Consider the following 21,943-nt stretch of genomic DNA (forward strand, 5'->3'; position numbering starts at 1 on the left):
CTGAGACAACAACAGGCATGGATTCAGAAGTACTGTATCGGAACAGATAAGTGGAAGCAAAAACGTTGTACTCTGGAAAACCATGGTAGGTAACTCTACATGTTCTTTACTGGTGAGAAAATATACTGATGGCAGAGATACCTGTGAAATGTTTGAATAAACTGTTCTCCTGAAATATAAATTAAAATGAAGGTACATTTCTAAATTCACAGGCAACTATAAACCTTTGTGACTAAACAATGAATATTAGAAGTAATCACTTGGGTATTTCATCTAAAACCCCGAAAATGTATATTTCCAGGTTGGCAAAAAAATAAAAATAAACATCTAGGGTCTGCTTCCTAGGCATTTCCTTAAGGTTGGGCTCATCTATCTTTGGGAGCTTATCTAATGAGTAGTCATTTCTATCAGTTCATTCTTTGAGGGCAACTGGTAAGAAGTCTTTATTTTAACTAAGATTGTATTTTCCATCATTTTTGCAGTATAAATGGCTTAAAATACTCTTCTTCAATGTTTGAGCTTACTTTTATGCACTCGATCTCAGAAGTTCAGAAGTTATAGGAATAGAGTATAATTGTTTTTGTGCACAAGGATGCAAAAGAGTAGATTCCACTCTAAAAATGTGAGATCTAAAAACATTCAATACTGCATACTGTTCTTTGCTTTCATTAATAGGCATAACGAGCTGCTGTCTCGTAGGCATCTGGATTGCCAACACGAGTGGATAACCCAGCAATGGGTGCAGAGCCAATGATCAGACATTGGAATGTCTGGACCACCCTATACTGAACAGAGAACAGTCAGCATAGAGTGCAGCTGTCCTAGCCTCCATCTAAAAGTTAAGCGAGTGGAGCACCAAGAGAAATTCCAAAAAGACACTGCTATCAACAAAGTGGCCCCATGACCTAGACTGCTCATTGTTACAGGGAGGCACTAGACATATCTGCTTTTATGCTCTGATTTATGAGCCACATGCTCTATGCTGCCAACAGTAAAGCATTTGTACCAGAGAGTTCTTGCTGCGGCGAGTAAAGGCAAAAAGGCAAATAACTGTCTTTCGAGTTACGATAGAAAAACCTTTATCAGAAAATTAATTTAATTGATAAAGAAGCAGGGACACTAATAATATGCAAATATATTTGAAACTTAAATGGACTAGTAAATTATATAACCATAATTAAATTATGTGAAATAATAATTTTGTGGAAAACATTCATTATGTGAAAAACCTGCTCAGGCCTGGGTCTCTTCCCTTCTATTTTCCCATCTGAGACAGCATGATTGTTTTACACATCCTTCTACTCATTAAAATAGTTTGCTTTGCCCTGAGATCATTTCAAAGGAGGAAATAAATTAAAACAAAAGTAAAACACGAATTATAAAATGAAAATATTCTGTACCTGAGAAATCTGCTGCTAAGAGATCTACTGCTTTTAAAACCTTCACTTGTAAAATGCCGATGTCCTTCATATCTTTCAGAGAGTTCTGTAAGCACTGAGGGGGAGAAAAGGAGATCAAAAATGAAAATCACTTTCTATTTATTGCCATAAAATCCTACAGGAAGTACATTAGATTTATCTTAACCTTTCTCATTAAACTCTTAGAAAAACTCCAAAAAAGGCATTATACCATTAAACAGACAGTCAAATATTCATCTAGCCAGTTTAAAAGAAAGGTGACTGAGACTTAATTAACCATAGCTTCAAAATAAACAAATTTCAATCACATACAATCTACTTTTAATATCACCCCCATACAGGAGCACAAGTAGGTTTGGGCAAAGTGTGTGGAACTACAGGCATTCCCTTTTCCCACTTTTTTCTGTTTAATGAAACTTTGTAAATCACCCTAAAAAAGCAACATCATTCTAACTCAGTAAGTGCAAACTTTCTGGAACCGAGAAGCCTGAACTCGGACACTTAACTGATAATTATTACTATAGAAGGAGAGTAGGGAAGGAAATAAAGTGAATTCTCTGATCTCTTTTACTCAGTTCATTAAATTAGAGATTGAACATCTATCATCACCCCATATCAATATTGCTTTTAATCTTAATTTGCATGATCCAAAGCTTGAATAAATATCTTTTGATAATTAAGTATATAGAACAATATTCAGATGCCTGTGTTCTCAGCATCTTTAAATTGTGCATGAAACATATAGGCAGATAAACTTTCTTCTCATACCTTCAGAACACATTCACTGAGAAACACTAACTTCCAGATAGTTTTTCTGTCACAAGATAATCAACCAGCAACCTATAATAAGCAAACCCTCCAGCCTTATTGAAGGATAATAAAATATTTGTTTTGAGGTATTTCAGATTGAATGACTAAAGCCTAAAACTGGTTAAAGTTTGAATAACCTAATTATGCACAAGTCCCAAGAACTTTCCAGAATTGCTTCTCCTATTTTCACCTTGAAATAACTGGAGTTTATAAACTAAGATGAAAACATTTGAAATAAAATACTTCCAGAATTTTAGAGGTAGCAGTACCTTTAAAGTTTATCTATCCTTATACAACCTAAAAAATAAATCCAGGGGTAGTGTACCTTGCTTGGGTTTTCACTGCTGCAAAGTGCTACAGTGAGGACTTAAAGCTTTTCTTTTATAGCCAAACACAGAACACAGTGTCCTTACCTTCTAGCATGCCACCCTGACCAACTAGCTAGATAAGAAATAGTTGATATTTCTATTCTGATCACAGCTTCTTCAAACCTCTTTTCAATTTACTTCTCAAATCCTGAGACATTATTCAAAGCAGACATTATGATCTTATCGAATGTTCTCTTATAAATACACAGTACTCATGCATTTGGTAAATTTTGCGATTTATCTATGGGAAAGTTTAGAGAAAAGTTTTATTTTTCACCATCGAATTTTCATTTGCTTAATTCAAGACATCAGAGAAAATATGAATAAATACTTTTGTTGAGGCTTCTTCAGAATAAGCTAATGTTGCATGCAGAATCTGTGCCAATAACAAGATGCGCAGCTAGTTTTTAGACTTCCAAGGATAAAGAATTATTCGATTAATCAATACACTGGCACAGTGTAGAATTCTGGAAGCACTGAAATTAATGCAGAGCATGATATTCTCATTGAATAGGGATTCATCTCTGCTTAATTTCCATGCCACTTTCTTAAAATGTGTCTTTCACATCTTTCTTGAAATGTAGGGCCATAAAATAAACATATTGATTTTAAAAGAAGACAGGATAAAAACAGAATGCAAATAAAGGCACCTAGAAAGCCAGTGTACAAAAAAATAAATGAAGAGGACAAAGCCATTCCATTTAAAAATGCTGAGTGGACTTTTAAGCACACTGCAGCTACTTAGGCAAAAATCACATACTGCTATTATCATCCAGGATAGTATACAACAACAATCTTTCATGCCTATCTAGTGCTTTGCTTTATAAGGCAAAAACACTTTCTCATTTGATCTTAAAAGGTTCTAAAAGTATATCCATAACTTTGCAAACATTAGCTGTTGGCAAAAAAGTTACTTTTGCGAATTTATATTAAAATCCCTATTCCCATTCGCAGACATACCAAACAATAGCTTGCTTAGTTGCAGATTTCAATTTTCTTCGAAGACTTCGTAAAAGCAAATGTTCAAAGTACCTTTTAAAATAGCCAGGCAAACTTGAGCCTAATTTCACCTTCTCACTAACACATTAACCTCTAGGGTTGATGTTTTGTTTTATGAGACATACAATTAAACTTTGGACAAAGATCTTCTCTTAGGTAGTTTTTCAGTTCATATACTTTGTTTCCATTTATAAAGGGGTTCAGGGGTAGGAGCCATGAACCCAGGCAAAGCACTCACATATCGCTGGGAAATCTGCTTTCTTTCGCTGGGGTCTGCCAAAGGACAGACACACAGATCAGAGACAGAGACTCCCGCACACGGCGTGAGTGTGATCAGCATTAGAAGAGCCCCCAGACAGTTCTCCAGTGGCAGCTCCAAACAGTTGGCTTGCTTGAGCGGGAGCGCCGCTATATCCACTTTACACCTAGAATATTTTCACGAAAACAGAGAAAGAAAAGTAATTAGCTCAAGGCCACTGTGGAAGCTCCGAAGCCGCTGATTTTTATTTCACCGTCCCAGAAACCGCATTCGGTCTGGGCTCAGGTTTATTGCTGAGTGTCCCCACAGGGCAGTCAAGGTTACAGCTGTTCCCCCGGCTCATAATCCTCACTCCCAGCCTAACACTCTCTAAAATTAAGGAGATGAAGAGGTAAAGAAAATAAAAAAGAAGGCAACATCTGGGGATGGCAAATGAAAAGAGGAGACCCTAGTCTTTGCCAAATACCGTCTGCAGAAAGACAACAAGATCAAGAAAGAGGAAGGAAAAAGTTTCTAACATTAAACATAAGAATAAGTGTTCTATATGGCTTCTCTGGGCTGTCTCTTTTACAAGGAAAGAAATAAAGGATATGTGGTTCAAAAAAAAGAACAAAAGAAAAAAGACAAGAGAAATTTAAGAGAAAGAGCTCTCGTGGAGAAACCATTTTCTCCATGATTAATGCCAACTGGCAAGTTTTATTTAAAGAAATGTGTTAAGGTGTTTTCCTAATAAGGCGCAGTTCCACAGGGCTCCCCCAGGTGGGCTTCTTTTGGACAAATGGAGCATGAAGTGCTGTTGATTGATCCCATTTCAGCAGCCCTGGCAGAGAAAGCTGTACCCATCTGCTATAAATTGCATGTTTTCCGCCTCTTAACGACCAATGTTCTGGGGATGTTGAAATCTCAATCGCATTTAAATTCGGAAGCAAATTCCCCCAAAGCAGGCTGAGGTGCTAAGTCATATATTTGCCTTACCAGTGAAAACTCCAAACTTGCCTGGACCACACACACCTGCTTTCCTTACATATGCAAGTGGGTGAAGAAGGAGGGGTAGTCTGGAGTGGGGAGGGAATGGACAACGGTGGCTCTTTGATGTGAAGTTTTATGCGTGTTTCTCAAATTAATTTATTCTCATTTTCCCTCCATATTTATTGAATACAATGATTATTCAAGACTTTAGAGGAGGAATGGAAGTACTGACTCTTACAATATGAAATAAGGATGGACTCTTACAACAAATGCTCCAGTGGATTTTGTATGATTGCAGATGATTAGAAATAGGTAAACTGACATACTAAAAAGCACAATAAAAATTTTGATTCACATGAATTTGTTGGGAAAAAATAATCCAATTTAATGAATGTGGATGAAAGCACAGAAGTTCCACTAAAAAGAAAAAAAAGTTCCATCATATCAAAAGTCTATCCTAGCTTTTTTCTACAGGATCAGTGATGGAGTTTGCATACTGATAACTGCTTACAGAATTAAGGATGCCTGTTTATTTACCTATTTCCTATTTATTAAAAGTGACCCCAACTAGCAAGGCAATGTGGTTTAGAACTTTCGCATGCAATAAATTCATCGAGTATCTCTACAGGAGACAGACTAAAAAATGTACCTTTTCAAATAATTCTCTATGCTTTGAATCAAAAGAAATGTATTCTTTGGCAATAAGGAATCTTGCAAAGTTTACTACTATTTATGAAAAGAATCACTAAGTATTTTTATTTCATAAGTAATTATGTAGTGTGGAATTAAATTTTATTGGAAGTGCTTTATTATGGCATTTCTACAATAACTTTGTAGAAATTCATAATCAATATTGCAGTGATACGTCTGCTTAGGAATGCTTTACTAAGCATTATTTTACACTGTCATAAACACTTTTTCCTAACAAAACTATTTCTTATGTAAAATTTGCAAGGATTTTATTTGGTGGCTATTTTAATTAGTCCAAATTAGCAATCACTTATTTATAGCACATTCTTTCTTCATACCATTAACAATGACAACTCATTCTTGGTCCTTTGAATGTTTACTTTTTGTTGTGCAGTGGTTTTGCTCGTTTTTTAACAGCCGAAAGTTATTTAGAGATAAGACTTCTGATAACTAATAATGTTTGTGGATCAAAAACAATGGATTGTTGGGCAATGATAAAATTTTTCTTGGATAATTGAAAATAGAATGGACATTAATTCCCAAAGTCACCCCAAAATGCTATAAGCAATAGTACAACATTTAGAATAACTTTGTCAACACTCTTGGTGACTGTTTAAAGGCACAATTTACTGGAACAGACCAGTTCATTATTTTTTTTTAAGTTGAACCACTCACTAAACAAAATGTGAAGAAAATTACACGTTCACAAACTTTTCCATTCTTTCTGTCCAGTATGAATCATCACACTTAAAGATTATTTAGATGACTAGAAAAGAACACCTACATGCAAAATAACTGTGCCAAGTTTAGATACGAGACCCATGAGCAACAGCGGATTTGGGCACCAACTTAATGGAATTCTGAAGTCTCATCTAATTAGTCAATTCACCCAAATAGTCACCTTAACTTTCTTAATGACATGAAAGGTGAAGTTAAGTTGACATATCAGCATCATGTCCACTGAAGCTAAACCTCTGTCCATTTATATGTGGGTTATGTAAATTGATGCTTTGGCCCTAAGAATCAGTTTAAATCTATGCCCTGCCTGGTTTTAACAACCAGCTTACCTGCAAAGATGCCTTTCTAGAAACGTTCTACAAATGCAGTGTTGTGCATCTATGCTCCCCATTCAGCTCACCAATTTATTCCCACATTAAGGAAGAAAGGAGAAAAGCCAGGAGAAAGAAATCTATCCAAAGAGGACACTCTGCAACAGGCCTCATATTTTACCCTATTTCAACCTTAGACCGCATTGCTCCAGTAAGGAAGGGACCACCGCATAATAAGCCAAATCAGCAGAAAAGTTTTTTTTTTAAAAAAGGCTTTTCTTTCAGAACTTCAGAGACTTTTACTGCAATTCTCATCCAACCTTCCAAAAGACAGTAAGGTAAAGTATATGTAGTTTTAATATATATCATGTGGACAAAATGGCTTCTTGAGATTTTTTCCTTTATTTAGAGTCAAATAAAATAAACGGGGTAAAATCTAAAATCTTTAAGATGTAAATAGTTCCAAATACAATGATCAGAAATTTTTAGCATAAAAATCATAAAGGAGAGACCAACTTTCTTTCTCTTCCATTTTCCTTTAGAGCTATAGTGAGAAAATACTAAATTACATTGGTCGCAATAGTAACGAGTCACTACTGAAGCTTTGCAAAATCTCTTGCTCTTTTCCAAGGCTTTCTTGCATTTTTTCAGACACCTGAGCTAGGCTCAGGGTTAACTTCTGATAGCACCTTGTAGAAAGGCTCAATCCAGCCCAGCCTCCTGGGCAAATGAAAATAGACTTACTCCTCCCTCCAGTTAATTAATCTAAAACCACTCACTCACTGTTCAATTATGGAAATTTAAAGGTGTTCTTAAATATTATCTTTTTTCCACCTCTTCTATTTCCCTTCCATTACATATCCCTTAAATCAACTCCCAAACCTTACATAAATGCAACCCTTTATGAACATTTATGAAAAGTTTGCTTAGTGTAGATACAAATTTTCTTTCAAAAATAAGTTCAGTTTTCAGACATATGGCTTAAAAGGCTATCATAACGAATATTTTCAATTAGCATTAAAAATACCACCATTAATAACTGAAAGACAACTAGACCACTTTTTCTGCGAATGGTGAGACAGGAAGGATTTTTAGATTGTGGGCTGTTCAGTAGCTGTCAAAACCACTCACCTCAGCCACTGTTTTAGCATTAAAGCAGTAACAGAGAACAGAGACCAATGCACCGTTTCAATAAAGCTTTATTTACATAAACAGGCAGCTGGCTGGGTTTGACTTGTTGCCCTGGTTTTCCATCCCTGACCTAAACAAATGCTAATAATTTAGCCTTGATGAATTACAGCAATGGAAGTATCAAAAAAATCTATGAGGTTGGTTGCTGACTGTACTAACACACTGATAAAGATACTGCAGATATTAACCTAAGATTATTTTTAAAATTCTGAACTTACCATAATCCAAGAAACTCTGGCCAATATATTCAACAATCTGTTTGTTAATAAAAATTAATAAAGCAATAAAATGTATGATTTTCCTCTTTCACCTGATAGAAATAATGTAAAAAACACAGAGCATCTATATAAGAAATGTCTTAAACGAGCAGTCGTACATTAGCTCTGTTTCCTTGGCAACGTGTGTGACTTCACATGCAAGGGAAATAAATCTGTGTTGATGATCATTCAGAAGATGGGACACATCCACCATTATCTAGCGGAAACCTCCATTCCAAGTCTTGGTCTTAGAATATTCAGTCAACAGGCACTCTACTGTGATAAGTTTCTCATTATGGACATAAAAACATCCAAGTCACTGAGGTGTTTGTGCTTTGAGAGGAGCTGCCACCTGTTTATTTGTGAGAGATGGAATCCAATGGCTTTGTGACCTCACCTGGAGGTGACACCATCCACCTTTTGTGTTCCTTTCCATTTCTCAGAAGTGAAGCTCACCCTCCTCTAGGCATTTGTCCTTGCTGTGCCTTCTTCCTAGAAAACCTTCCCCTAGTGTCCACCTCGGGCTAACTACCCCTCATCTTACAGGTCTCAGCATGCACCTCGGTTCTCCTAGGAATCACCTCCTCCACCTGGGAGCTCAGCCGGCTTTTATATCTTCCTGACTCACAGTGCTGACCCCAGAGCTGCCACTGCCTGCTTACTTGTAGTAGCCCAGGCAAGGCCAGAAGCCACAGCTGTACCATTTTCCACCAAACTCTCAGCACTGTGCAGGCTGCCAGACGTGCAGAGTGCTCTGTGAGCCTGCTCTGTATTCACTGAATACAATGAATGAAAAAACAAATGCTGGTGGTATAATTAAAACATTAAAAAGTAAAAAAATAAAACAAAGTTTAAAAATCCAAATGATAAAATTAGTGCTTTTTAAATTTTTCCTATCTCCATTTTCTCCTGTATGTAAGAAAGAAATTGAAATAAATTTATTTACTAAGTCGCTCCCAGACTGAAAATTCTGTGGTTCTATTTACCTTAAGAAAAGAGGAACTAAATCTAAATTAGTTTTCTTTTTTTCCCTCCTCGAGCAACGGGTATATATTAAAACTATGCCCTCTAGCCCACAGGCAGCTCATGTGCTGATTTAGCATTGTTTCTGACCTCCTGTTCTCTTCTTTCCCCATTAATCCCACAGCATTTTAATGCTTTAATTCTACACATAATTTCACCGTATCAGTCAGCCAAACCTGCTCAAGTTTTACTTGTCATGATAGCTTTTAACCTCTTATTCATTACCATAATTCCATGTTTTATATTACAGACTGGTCAGCTTTTAACTTCAACGCGAGGGGAGAAAAGAGGGCTATAGTTTTAAAAGCTGTAAATCTCAGAGGCAAAGAAAACGGCGGAACAGGAAGAAAACTGTGAATGTGTCAAGCCCGGCTGTAAAAGCAGATCAACGACACAGGGTGCAATTTGTCCAGAGAAATACTCCAGCCCAGAGTCTCCACTGCCTCAAAGTCACTAATAAACTGGGAAAATGTCAGAGTCACTTTATAAGGCACCATCTGGGACCAAAGACAGAATGTGAGGTAGGACAGTCACAGCCGGCTTGTGGGGTCTCATCCTTAACCCTTCTAGACTAAGTTAAGTCTAGCATATCCTATAGCGAGCTTTACCTTTAGAATTGCCTTGAAATGCAAAATACACTTTACGCAAACGATTATTTTGAAACAACTCAGTCTGTATTTCGAGTCTGCTCAGACTGCTGCCATTTTGTTTCGAAGCCGTAGCTGGTTAAATTTAGCTTTGAACTTTAATTCTTACTCCCTTAAACGTTCATTATTCCTCAACCATTGGTGGATACTAAGATCAGACTCAGTCTTTCCTGTTTTTGTTTTTGGCCATGAAGACCTGCTAAGGTTGGTAAGAACTGTGGTTTCAGGGTTTGATAAATCTGCTCAAGCACTTTCACAGCACCAGCACCCAGCCTTGTTAGGAGTCATCTGGGGCTCAGTGGTAGCTGGTGGACTCAGGGACATAGGGAGGCTCGCCAGGACTCAGGATCTGTCAGCAGATCCATGTTGCAACCACCACCAAGCTAGGAACTCACTCGTGCCATTGTGATTTCTCTTCACATAACCAACTTCTACCCCCGTCCTTTTGCCCATGGTTACAAAATCCCATTATTGCTATGGCTAACTGACAACGCTCAGTCCTCCTCACCATGGGCTTGAAGGGTTCAACTCAACTCTATCAAAAAAGAAAAAAGAAAAAAAAGTCTATACTGCTTTGGAAAAATACACCAGAGTTTGTTAGTTATGTGTTATTTACTTCAACTGCACTCTTGTAGTTTTGAATGGTATGGGTATCTATAGCTACCATGCAGAAAAATCTCAAAATTAAAAATAATAATATTATCTACCATTCAAGTGTTCAAGAAGACCTAGATAACAAACAGACATTGATGCTGACAGTTGAAGGGATGCTACAACTTGGCCAGGGACCCCAGGAAATAGTCTGAATTATGTACCCTTTCAAAGGACACATTATTAATCTTAACCCACATCCTCGTGGGTGTGAATTTATTTGTAAATAGGACCTTCTGAAAGGGTTCTTATTAGTGAAGGTGTAGCAGCTGAATTAGGGTGGGTCTTAACCCATATTACTGGAGGCTTTATAAAGATAAAGAAACTGGACACTGAGAGCCAGAGAAAGCCACAGAGAGGAACCAGGAGCCAGAAGTAAGCAAAAAGAACAGGTGCAAGGAGCAAGATCGCTACATGTTCAGGAGGAAGAGATGCAACCCAAAGAACCTCAGGGAAAAAGCAGGCCCTTCCAAAACCTTGACTTTGGACTTCGAACCTTCCAAATCATTAGTCAATAAATCCCTGTTGTTAAGCCAATCTATTGTGTGGTATTTGTCATAGCAGCCTGGCCAACTAAGCCACCCCATTTTACAGATAGATACAGAGGCAAACTCCACAAGTGAATTTGTCTCCCAAGGTCACATAGCTAGCAAATGGTATGGCAATAAGGAAGCCAAAGATGTATGACTCAAAAGCTATTATCCCTTTCCTCACATCAAACTGCCTATGAGGGGAAGGTTCACTGAAGAGAATTTCCTCAGAGAGGCCATGTAGAGCTTTGAATTACTATCTTCAAGGCATTCTCCAAAAACAAGTAAGAGAGAGGCCTTGGGAGACTGTTAAGATTTACTTATACCATCTAAGAGCCTGCTAGGGGAAAAGGATGATTCCCCAACATTTGGGGAAGAACAAATAACTGAGCCTTGGAATTAAAGCAAGAAAGAAAAGCAAAAGTGAAAAAGCTGAAAAAGTTTTAGAGTAAAAAATTCAGAAGGAATTATAAGTAACAATTCAGTTACATGGATATGCTAGCACAACTGCTCCTTTAAATCTGACAAGCAGTGTATATTTTAGAGTAAGTTCTGCCCCATGTGGAAGTTGGCTGAAGGGTTATGCTCTGTAGCCAGCTCCCAAGAGAGAATTTTGTTATCTTTTGTACCTTAGGAGAGGAAAAAGGAAAAGGATACAAAAAAAAAATTCCTTTAGAATCCATACAGAGGAAGGACAGAATGGCCACTAGTGCAGGTATATTTCTAAGTTACAAACAGGAAATAGCTATAATAATAAATGAACACGCAAATGACAAAACATGGAGTAAAAGGGACATCTTACATTATTTTTTTTCCTCTGTGAAATAACCTAAAATTCGTTTGGAAAAGCATTTCCTTTTATGTAAAGGAAACATGGAAGCACAATGACATGAGTAATGAAAGGACATAATTCTTTGCACCTACTAAAATAACACGATGGCCATCCATCACAGGAGGCCTAAATTCCCACTGTTCAGATAACACTTTGGGGACACAGAGTTCTCTGCATTTGAGTAACTTGTTGCTCTACAGGCAAATACAAAGTTTTTGATGATTCAACCATCAGGGCTGGCAGAGCCCAGAGAGGTCACAGAGGTGACAAGTATTTGCAGTACCAAGAAGTATCTCAGATATCAATCACCTTGTGTCGCTGAAATAGGGAGAGGCAAGATCTGACTAGTAATCTACTTGGGCAATTGCTGCAAAATGCTGGACCATCGGAGGAAGTCCTGCATGAGTAGGAGAGGGGTGGTATTGCCTGGTTTGCTATCTGAACACACAAACATAGCCTGGGAGATTGCCACCAAGGCAATGACTGCCATCTACCAGATAAGTATAGAACTGTGGATGAGGGGACTGTGAAAAGTAGTGCAACCAGGGCTATGACCCTTTGAGGACAAGATGCAAAAGCCCTGACTGGTGGCAGTGCTGCTCCTCTGGGGCATGCAGAGTGGAATGTGGGTGAGCTGTGTCATGGGTTTGTTTTCCACGCAGTAAGTGGAGAAAGTTACTGGCATGGGCAGGGGAAAGCTGGGTCGGTAAACATTCTGCAACATACCAGACAGTCTCACGCTACATGGTGCCTCTTCAGAGAAACACTACAGGAATGTTCCATGAATACCAAATTCCCCACCCGTCCACCTCAGGATGAGGTGGGATGGAGTGATGACAGCAAAGACAACTCACACATGGGCTGGAGGCAGTGCTAAAGATTTTACATGGAAAAAGGACTGTACATGGTATTGGGTGAGCAGGTCTAATGCTGCCTCTGTCTCTAAACTCCTAACTGCTGGAAAAACATTTCACTTCCCTGGGCCTCATCTGTAACATGAAGGAATTATGCTAGATAAGTGTTGTCAGTCTTGGTAATCTATAGCACAGACAAAATTGAGATGCTCTGGAGGCAGGGCAGAGGTGGTGGAGGCCAGCCCCACTTCCTCAGGATGTCCTCGAAACCCAAGGTCCCAGAGAACGTGTCTGGAAAATGCCAACGAGCAGCTGTTAAGATCCCTTTGAGCACTTACGTTCTAAATTTAGGATGTGTGTACAAATTGTATGTATACAGGATGAACAAAGGGCAGTGCTTTGGTGGAAAGAACTTGGTCTTTGAAAACAAACAGAATTCTGGCTCGGCCACACTCACTTTCTGCTGTAAACTTAACAGCGGCAAAGCCAATTGTAAATCTCTTGGCCTCCGTTTCCTAATCTATGAAATAAGAATAATGCCATTAATACGCAAGGCTGTTCTAAAGATCAGAGATTATGTATGTTTCCGTCAGCAGTCACTCTGTTTTTACTAGGTGCCAGGCGCTATCTCACTTAATTGCATTCTTCACCTCAACCCTCAGAGGAAACTATAATACTATATACCTCCTAAATTATATGATATCTCACTAAGCAGCAGAACCAACATTGTAGGGTATATTTTTAATTTATATAAACATTTCCCAAATAATCTGAGATGGCTCTAAATCTTTTAGAGTATTCCCAGCACATACCACATTCTTCTGTTTTAATCAATAGTCGATGACATTTGTCAAATTTAAAATGTAACACAAGAAAACAAAACAAGCCTTCTCCCAGTTAAGGTTGACGGCCCAACTGACTTATGGTTCCTTGGGGTGGGGAAGACAGGTTTTATCCTAAGCCCAAACAGAAAAAGATGTAGTCTCGGTCCCAGCCCCATTCCCAAACAAGCTCCATGCATGAACCCCAAGAAGAAAGCAGAACTGACTCACGTGCCCAGGCGCTCCTCATGCTTTTTGTTGTCCTTTCCCCACACTTCAATGTCCAAAATGCCCATCCTGTCAGAGAAGTAGTGAAAGTCAAACTGTTCCCGCCACTGGGGATTTGCACTCTTACACAGTGTCTAGAAAACATGCAGTTATAATATTTATTTTCTTAAAACATTATTCATTGCTACAGCAGCTACATAGTAATTGCATTTCTAAAACTGCAGGGGGATCACGGTCATGTGCTTTATAAAGTAAAATTCTCCTTTATGGCATGCAGGGGACTCCCCTAGTGCTTGGAAATTTGTACACCATCACTATGCTTTTAGCTGCCCTCCAAATTCAATAATTTACCCACCAAGTAAGAAAGAGTTCTTTTCCCCCACAAAAAATAATAAATAACAAACATGCTGTGCCTATATATCGATAGACATTTTACAATTATGATTTCTCTCTTACAGAACATAACACTAATTGGTTAAATCAAACGCAAGTAACATTTTTATTGGCATATCTATTAGGTATTGGCTAAAGATCTATGTAAATTAACAGTTTGGGGTCTTAATTAACACCTGGAAGGTGTACTAAATGAGAAACCCATAGCTTGTATAGCATTGTTAGTTTTTAAAATCAGAGATATTGAGTCCAATTGTTAGAATAGGAGGGAGATAGGACATTTCACTGTAGCCATATTTAGAAATCAACAGGAGTGGTTTGAAAACTCCACCAGTGTTTCTGCATTCTCCAAGAGTTATTTCAAACAGTGTATGTGTCTGGTTTTTTGGTGTTTCATTTAGATAGAGATCCAATTTGTGACTAAAAGGTGGACCAGAATCCTAGTCATTGAGTATTAGGCAAAGAGGGCATGGCATCAAATATCAAATCATAGCAGCAACTATTCCTGATTAGGAAAACTCTAACAACTCAGACCCCAGCTGTATGCGACGTCATATAGAATAACGTCAGCTGTTTCTCACACCAGGCTTAGTATATCGGATCACAGAATTTAGAAACCCAGAAGAAGGAGACAACCCTATCAGCCCCAACATTAAATGCACTATTCCCCAAGGGGGAATGCAGCAGATATTGGACTAATTCTACCCTTCACCTTAGTCCAAAGGGCTAAGTATACTTAGAGATGAATAATTCTTCTACAAATCCTGAGCCTGACCCCAGCCGGCTCAAGGAATCTTAACGGGGAGAGGCTACTCTGGATACACGGTGAGGTACAGCCTGAAACTCCATGGTTAAAATAATTAAGTGCATGTTTCTGGACTAACTCACCTTCAATTTTTCACATTCTTTGTAATATTCTTCAATGTGAGTCTCAAGCCTACATTCCTTGTGCTAGAGTAAATGAACTCTAATGTTTGATATTGCACTGAAAATTGTGCAGTAGAGAAAACCTCTTTCAGCCCTAAATCACTTGCCAACTTGTCTGCATTGTTTCCTCTAGGCTGGAAAGCCCAAGCTGCAAACATCCCCGGGTCGATTTTCAGAACCTTCCACTGATTTTTTTTCAGTGGCTTTTGGCAAGTAACTTTCAAGTGTCCTAGCTCCTTCAATCCATAAAACATTGGAATTAGTCCTGTCTGACAGTTATGTAAAACTAATTAATTACCATGGTTTGCAGACTACGGTTTTTGAAATAAAAGTCACACAAAATTACTAAGATTAAACACTGAATAGAATTTGAATTGGCAGCTTAACATCACTGATTTTTAAAAAGAGTTTAAAATGCCTTTACTTTTATTCAAAATTAAGCACTTTCAATACTTTAGATCATTTATTTTTTAAAAATCCCAGCAAAAACCAGCATCACTAGATTGTGCTATTAGTACTAACAAGTAAGAGAAAGAAAAGTACATATAATTTTGGAAATACTTTAGTTATCTCAAATAATTAAATACAAAAATAATGTATTATACTATTTTATGTTCATAGTATTTTGAAAACATGCTGTTATCCTTTTCTTACATTCCATGAAACATAGTTCACTTATTTACAAAACCCAAATATATGATACATTCAAATCTATTATTTAACAAGCTTTCTCCAACTCTGAGCTGCTGTGTTGAAATAATTTTTCCTAAGAAATAAAAATAATTTGTTGATTGCATGTATATGATTATTTTGTTTTCAAGGATATTCATAAACATAGTTAGGAGGGCTAAAAATAAATTATTTCTATTCTTGTGAAATTTTAGGTAGAAAACTTTTTTTTTTTAATTCTTAAAGATATCGTTCTCCTTACGGAATTGATAGAACTTACCTTACTTTTATACCTCTGATCTCCCAGTTTTAACTGGACAAACATTTCTGTCATGCTTCCTTCGGAGACATTCTTCCCTTCCAACAGAGTTATACTTATAATCCCATTCCAGAGTTGGTTCTTTTTTAAGGACTCTGAGAGTCGAAGGTTGCGTATCAAAGAGGACTAAAGCAAAAAATAAAAATGACACTGTAAACTTGCTTAAAATCCTTAAGTGTGACTTTGGTGACCAAAGAAACTGCATCTTTCAATATCTGATTATAAATATCACTCCCTGCCTAGTGGAAAGTATTTTCATTGGTTTCACAAACCTGCGATCACAGTTACTGTGGTTTTCCTCTCAAAACACTGGGCTTGTAACAATATAGTGAAAGATAAGCACAGGCAAGGCTTACGCTTGGTTTGGGCCTGTACTCCCATAAATGTGCTCTCTGCTAAGGATCTTTAAACTTGGCCTTTGGCTATTTTAATAGTAAGAAGGGAAGAGAGACATTCTGGGGAACAGAAATAAAAGAAGGCATTGTTCTGCAACACCACGACATGCTCTAGGCATTGAGGAATAATGGTTTTGAATTTATTGTTCACATTTGAACCTGTCCCCACACCACTTTATTCCTAAATATGGCTAGAAGGGTTAAAAATAAACTATTAACACAGTGAGAGTCACAACTCCCAAAAGAGTGTCATCAGACTAGAAGGCCAAATAAGCTTTTCAGATGTAGTGGGGAACGTACAAAGTACTTCTCACAGCACCCGAGACCCAGTAGAGTTCAATATATAACATTTTTCCCCTTTTCTAAATTGTATTACTCATGCACCCTCACGCACATATACCTTAAACGGAGTATAGAAAAAGGCAAACATCCCCGATTATTAAGTTATAAAGGAGACAGACACATTTTGTTTATTTCCACTATGTAAATTTTCAAACATGCACAAAGTGGAGAGAGAAAAGTACAATAAACTACCACACAATGTTTGCCAGCTTCAAGATTTTGTCAATCTTTGTTCCATCTATCCCTTCGCTCTTTTTTCTTGCTGAACTGTTTTAAAGCAAAACCCACATTCGGTTTTACATACCCACATTCCATGCCACACTGAACGGAATTAACAATAACTTCCTAATATCATTAAATCCTGGACCCATATTCAAGTTTCACTGATGGTCTCAACAATGTCTTTTTATAGGTAGGTAATTGGAGTTACAATCCCCATGTGCTCCACACACTGCATTTAGTTGGGGAAGTTCAATTCGTTCTCCGTTCAGTAAGTAAACTGGCACAAGCATGGCCTTCTTTATTTGAAGGAGAAATAAATGGGCTAGAGAATGAATGTAGATGGTGCCAAGTATCATAGAAAAGCAATGAATTTCTAATACTATATTCATTCCTGTCATTTGCTCAATATATCTGCAAGATCATTTAGACACCAATTTGCTTGAATACCAGTTAGTCACAATTTATCACAACAAATGGAAACGTCAGTACCATATTAATTTAATACCAGCATGCCTCACGCAACACACATCACTCTATCACCCATAATAAGTGACACAAATGTGCACCAGGGTGTCTTGTAGATAAACTCATAACAATCTTAAACAAAACACATATAAGGAAATACCTACTCCTAAATTGCATCTCCTTATTGCTTCTCTCTTGAAGCACACAAAGCATACATACACATGCAAACACACACACAAAGATTGTGGAGTTGCTGAGACAGAGCAGGGAGGGCAGATGGGGAAAGAATTTTAAAAACAAACAAAAAAGTAGCCTGTCCTCTGAGAAATTTAAGACATTTTTTTTTAACTCCTCTTTGCAGTTAGATATATTCAATAACGAATGCCAATGATGTAGTTAAAAGTAGGTGATGTTATATTTATTAAAAACAACACAACTCATCAGGATAGACAGACAGACAGACGTAGGTATGTGTATATATGTATATGTAAGTAGATAGATTTAATACATTTTAAATCTTATTAGGCACATGGCCTGAAAACTCCAATCTTTAAAAAGATAATGAGATTTTGATTCATGTATCCTGACTCAATTCCTTTTTAAAATTTTCTTTCTTAAAGTTTGACTTGCAGACCAAAAAAAAGCTAAAGCATGACCTATTCCATGGCCATACTTCAAAGTTCCGACAGATATATTCCTCCCTAAACACTGCAACTATTTCAGAATTCTTTTTATAAAGAAGGGAGTAATGTCCACAAGGGATCAAAGGGCATCCTACAGTCTGGCAATTGCCTAAGAAAAATGGCAGTGCTTCCATGAAATATGCCCTAAAATAATTCTGTGGCTTGGTATGTCCTAATTTCAAATTGGATGTTTATCTTGGAAAGGCTTCTATCTAACTTGTCCATAAAACAGTCCCACTTAGCTCTATGAGCCCTGTGAAAATGGAATCCAAAGCTGGTTATTAAGGGGGCTGAGAGATAGGTTCCATATGGCAGAACAGCATGGGAGGGCAGGCCTGGGGCCAGCATCAGGCACAGCTTGGCTTGAGCTCCTGATCTATCTACGGACACTCGTTGCATTACACCATAACATCTGGATTATTGCTTGTAATGTCCCTGGGAAATATCCACTTTCCATCAAAGCCTTTATCTATCTCAGTCGGACTTTGAACATTTTAGTATTTAACGCAGTCATGTTTGATGTGATGGACTTGTTCTTTGCTGTCCAAGATTTTTTTCCCCCTACTAAAGACAGGGTGGGAGAAGAGAAGTATTTACTGCACAGTTCACAGATAAAAGAGAACATAAGCCCTTTAGTCTACTTAGTCCACCCTAAATACTTACTAGAAGTTCATCCCTAAAATGATGTTTCGTCTGTAAGCAACATATCCTGTTGCATCTGTGTATGTGGATGTATGTGTTGTGCGTGTGTGTTTTAAGTAAGTTTCTTACACCTCCACCCTTGAGGCTTGTCATGATGGCTTAAGAGCAGCGAGCTGCAGGGTGGGGGCAGGGTGGGGGCATTCTGTGTGCTCTGCTGCAGAGTCAGGTTCTCAAAATCTTTTGTGCTCTCTTCAAACACTCCCTCTCCCCACAATAAATCGTCCCATCTGCACTCACTCAGTTAGCTGAATGGCTCGGGTTTTCATGTCTGTGCCTGAGTTTGTAAGTGAAATTTGTCATCTTAATGCAGCTTGGAATGTGAAAGGAGAGAAGGAAATTACCCATCAAAGGGGAAGCCCACCCCACCTGAACCGAAACAAACACCAGGAGATAGTGCAAAGTTTCTGGGTCCTGACCCTAATTTCTCAGCAGACACAGTGGGTAAAATACAGCCCATAAGGGTTTTGTTATTTTTCTCCTTCCTCCCCGTGGATCAGAACATCTTACTCTTTTTATGTTGATTCATTCATAGTCTCTCTTCCTCCAGCCCCTCCCAAATCCACACCCCTGCTTTTATAAAGAGACTTCCATTGGAAGCACGCCTATTAGTTATTAATAGTGCAAACAAGGTGCGATGTTTAACTCTGAAACATATTCACTTTCATAGAAATGAAACTCCTTACAAATAAGAGTTTACTTCAGGGTCATGAAAATCCCACAGGTAATGAATGAAGGGAAGAAAGGAAAGGAGACTGTGTATAAAGCTGTAGAACTTCAGCTCAACTCAAAATGGTAGAGAATCTTCAGAAGTTTTTGATTGAGAAATAGATTCACAGAAAAGTAAATGAACTGTCATTTGTGTGATACATAAAATGGACTGAATTTGAGGGGCATGGATTATTTTAGGATTTATGGCCAAGGGGCATGTTGCAAGGTTGCTGATGTGGACTTCAGCATCTTTTTCTTGGTCTGGCAGCAAAGGCAAACCCAGGGATGATGGACATGTCAGTTCAATACTGCCAATCTATTCCAAGCCAGGAAGATGGACAGATCAGAAGTAAAGAAAATGCCAGAAAGGAGAGCACAGAATCTCAGGAGCTAGGGCTGCAGCCAGCTGGTCACCTTAAGTGATGCTACATTTAGCTATGCCATGTTCCAGAGATGATTATGTTGACCCATACCACAGAGTAACGATTCAAAGTACCCCCTTGGGTGCAACAAAATATCAGAAAAGGTGGGGGGACAGGAAGGCTCTGACTACTACACTCCTACTGGAGGTCAAATACTGTATGGGTACTTAATATATATCAACTCAATTTTAGAAACATAAAAATGCAATTGTTTCAATATTGCTAAGACATCTTAGTTTGACTCTGGCTCATTATTTCTCTAAATCACTTTGAAAAAGTACATAGTGAATGGAAATAAATAAATGAAAAACTTAACCAATTTTGTAAAACCATGAATAGTTAGTCACCCAAGATTCCAACAATGTTGGCCCCAGCTTTGGAAAGCTATGGGAGAACATTCAGTCTATAAAAGGTTTCACTAAAATATTCCTTTCAAGCTTTTGCAACATGTAAAACTACTGCTTCTTGTCAACAGCTTTTATGGTATGATATGAGAAGAGCCAGGCATCCATGGAACAGGCTCCCAAGAAAGATCCTACTCAGCAGCTCCGTTTTACCATCTGATGAGGATTCTGTAGGCATAAATTATATTAGAACTATACCAAATCTTACATAAAGATATAAAGAAAATCTTTTAAATTTCCCACATGGTACATGAACATGGAAGATGTGATTCATATTTAGGGGTGAAAACTGTATCACAGTTACAAGAATATGAATAGGTGTGAATCAAGATATCATCATAAAAGTTTTATATTGAATTTAGTATCTTTATAAGAGCCTATCACCAACCAATTATCACCTGAAAAATAAAAAGTAAATTAAGAGAAGATGGGAATAGATAAAGATATAAATGTCCTATGAATTTAGGAAAAGTTTTGCTTCTGACATATTAACTACTACTAAAAAATAGAGGAGGGAGTGCTGACCAAGATATTGGAGTGAGATGCTTCAGGACTCCATCCCCCCACAGAAGCTGTGAACACCCAGCAAGACCTATCATAAACATCTTTCTCAAAGCTCCAGAAAAGAGTTAAAGACTGTAGTAACAGAGCACTGAATCAACAAAAAGGCTACTTAAAAGCAGTAGGATCTCCTGACACCCTGGCTGGCCCCTCTGCCGGTACTTTCCAGCTTGGCATGGAGGCTGCCTGCCCTTCTGCCCTGGTCCCAGTTCCAGAATGAGCAGAGCAAACCCTTGAACACATACTGGGAATATACATGTCTGGCTACAGGACATACAGTACGGCACCTGGGACCATAAGGAAACAGTTCCCTCGGAAAGAGGGGGCATTTTGAACCACGGAAGTGGGAGAATTAGCAGGGCCATATGTGCATGCCTAAGACAAGAGCATGCACAAAAAGAGTCAGGGAGGGCCCAAAACTTTGGTCTGGAGCTATTCTCTAAACTCATGATATGGATAAGTTTCGAAGGAGAGCGCCCACACAGGTCAATCTGCCAGGACCAAAAAAGTGTTTTCCTCCCTTCCTCCCTCTCATCCCCTTCCCTCCCTCCTTCCCTCCCTGCCTCCTTCCTTCTTTCCTTTCTTATTAGCTTCTGGCATTCAAGGAAATCTATGCCATAACATGAGCTGATGCAAGCTTAAGGAACAGATGTCTTAGAATCTAAATAACAGCAATAAAACATTAAACTATCAAAATGTGCAGGTTTCCTTTGGTTACCTGTGTGGCAGCTAAGACTTAGTATAGAAGTTCTGCAGGTCTGACAGTCAGCATTGCCACATACAACAACTATAAAAGAAATTGGAAAAAAGATCAGGCTTCAATAAGAGATAAGAATGAAGTCCATAAGGTGGGACCAAGGTAAATCAGAATACAGCAGTAAGGAGGATATTGTATTGTCTATATTTTAGTACTTCATCTATTCAATGAGAGCAAAGGAAATTTTGTCCAAAATCTAATTTTTTGTAGCACATAATCTATTGCAACCTGTCTGGTTAGGTCATTTAAACAATCCAAATGCATGGAGCCCAGAATGGGAATGAGGGCTGGTAACTCCATGTAGTTTAATGTCATGCCCAGATACATCCCAGAGTATGTTGAGCAGATGATTAAAAAGTGTTGGCAAAGTCCCTTGAA

At 38.1% G+C, this 21,943-nt stretch overlaps 1 protein-coding gene across 10 annotated transcripts in view; it reads right to left on the reverse strand.

Moving 5' to 3' along the window:
* MCTP2 (multiple C2 and transmembrane domain containing 2) overlaps nucleotides 1–21,943 on the reverse strand; it is a 254,637-nt gene that overhangs the window by 117,743 nt on the left and 114,951 nt on the right. For 8 of the 10 annotated variants that reach the window (XM_077124086.1, XM_077124089.1, XM_077124092.1 and 5 more), the window contains 4 exons: nucleotides 15,866–16,030; nucleotides 13,600–13,730; nucleotides 3,834–4,020; nucleotides 1,401–1,494 (listed from right to left, as the gene is read on the reverse strand). In XM_077124086.1, coding sequence (XP_076980201.1) covers nucleotides 1,401–1,494; nucleotides 3,834–4,020; nucleotides 13,600–13,730; nucleotides 15,866–16,030 — 577 coding nt within the window. Of the gene's footprint in view, nucleotides 1–1,400; nucleotides 1,495–3,833; nucleotides 4,021–13,599; nucleotides 13,731–15,865; nucleotides 16,031–16,176; nucleotides 17,747–21,943 lie in introns of those variants that run through there. The other 2 variants (XM_077124091.1, XM_077124090.1) reach the window with 2 other exon arrangements.

Source organism: Tamandua tetradactyla, chromosome 12 (assembly GCF_023851605.1).
Source record: "Tamandua tetradactyla isolate mTamTet1 chromosome 12, mTamTet1.pri, whole genome shotgun sequence".
In the NCBI taxonomy this organism is placed as follows: Eukaryota; Metazoa; Chordata; class Mammalia; order Pilosa; family Myrmecophagidae; genus Tamandua; species Tamandua tetradactyla.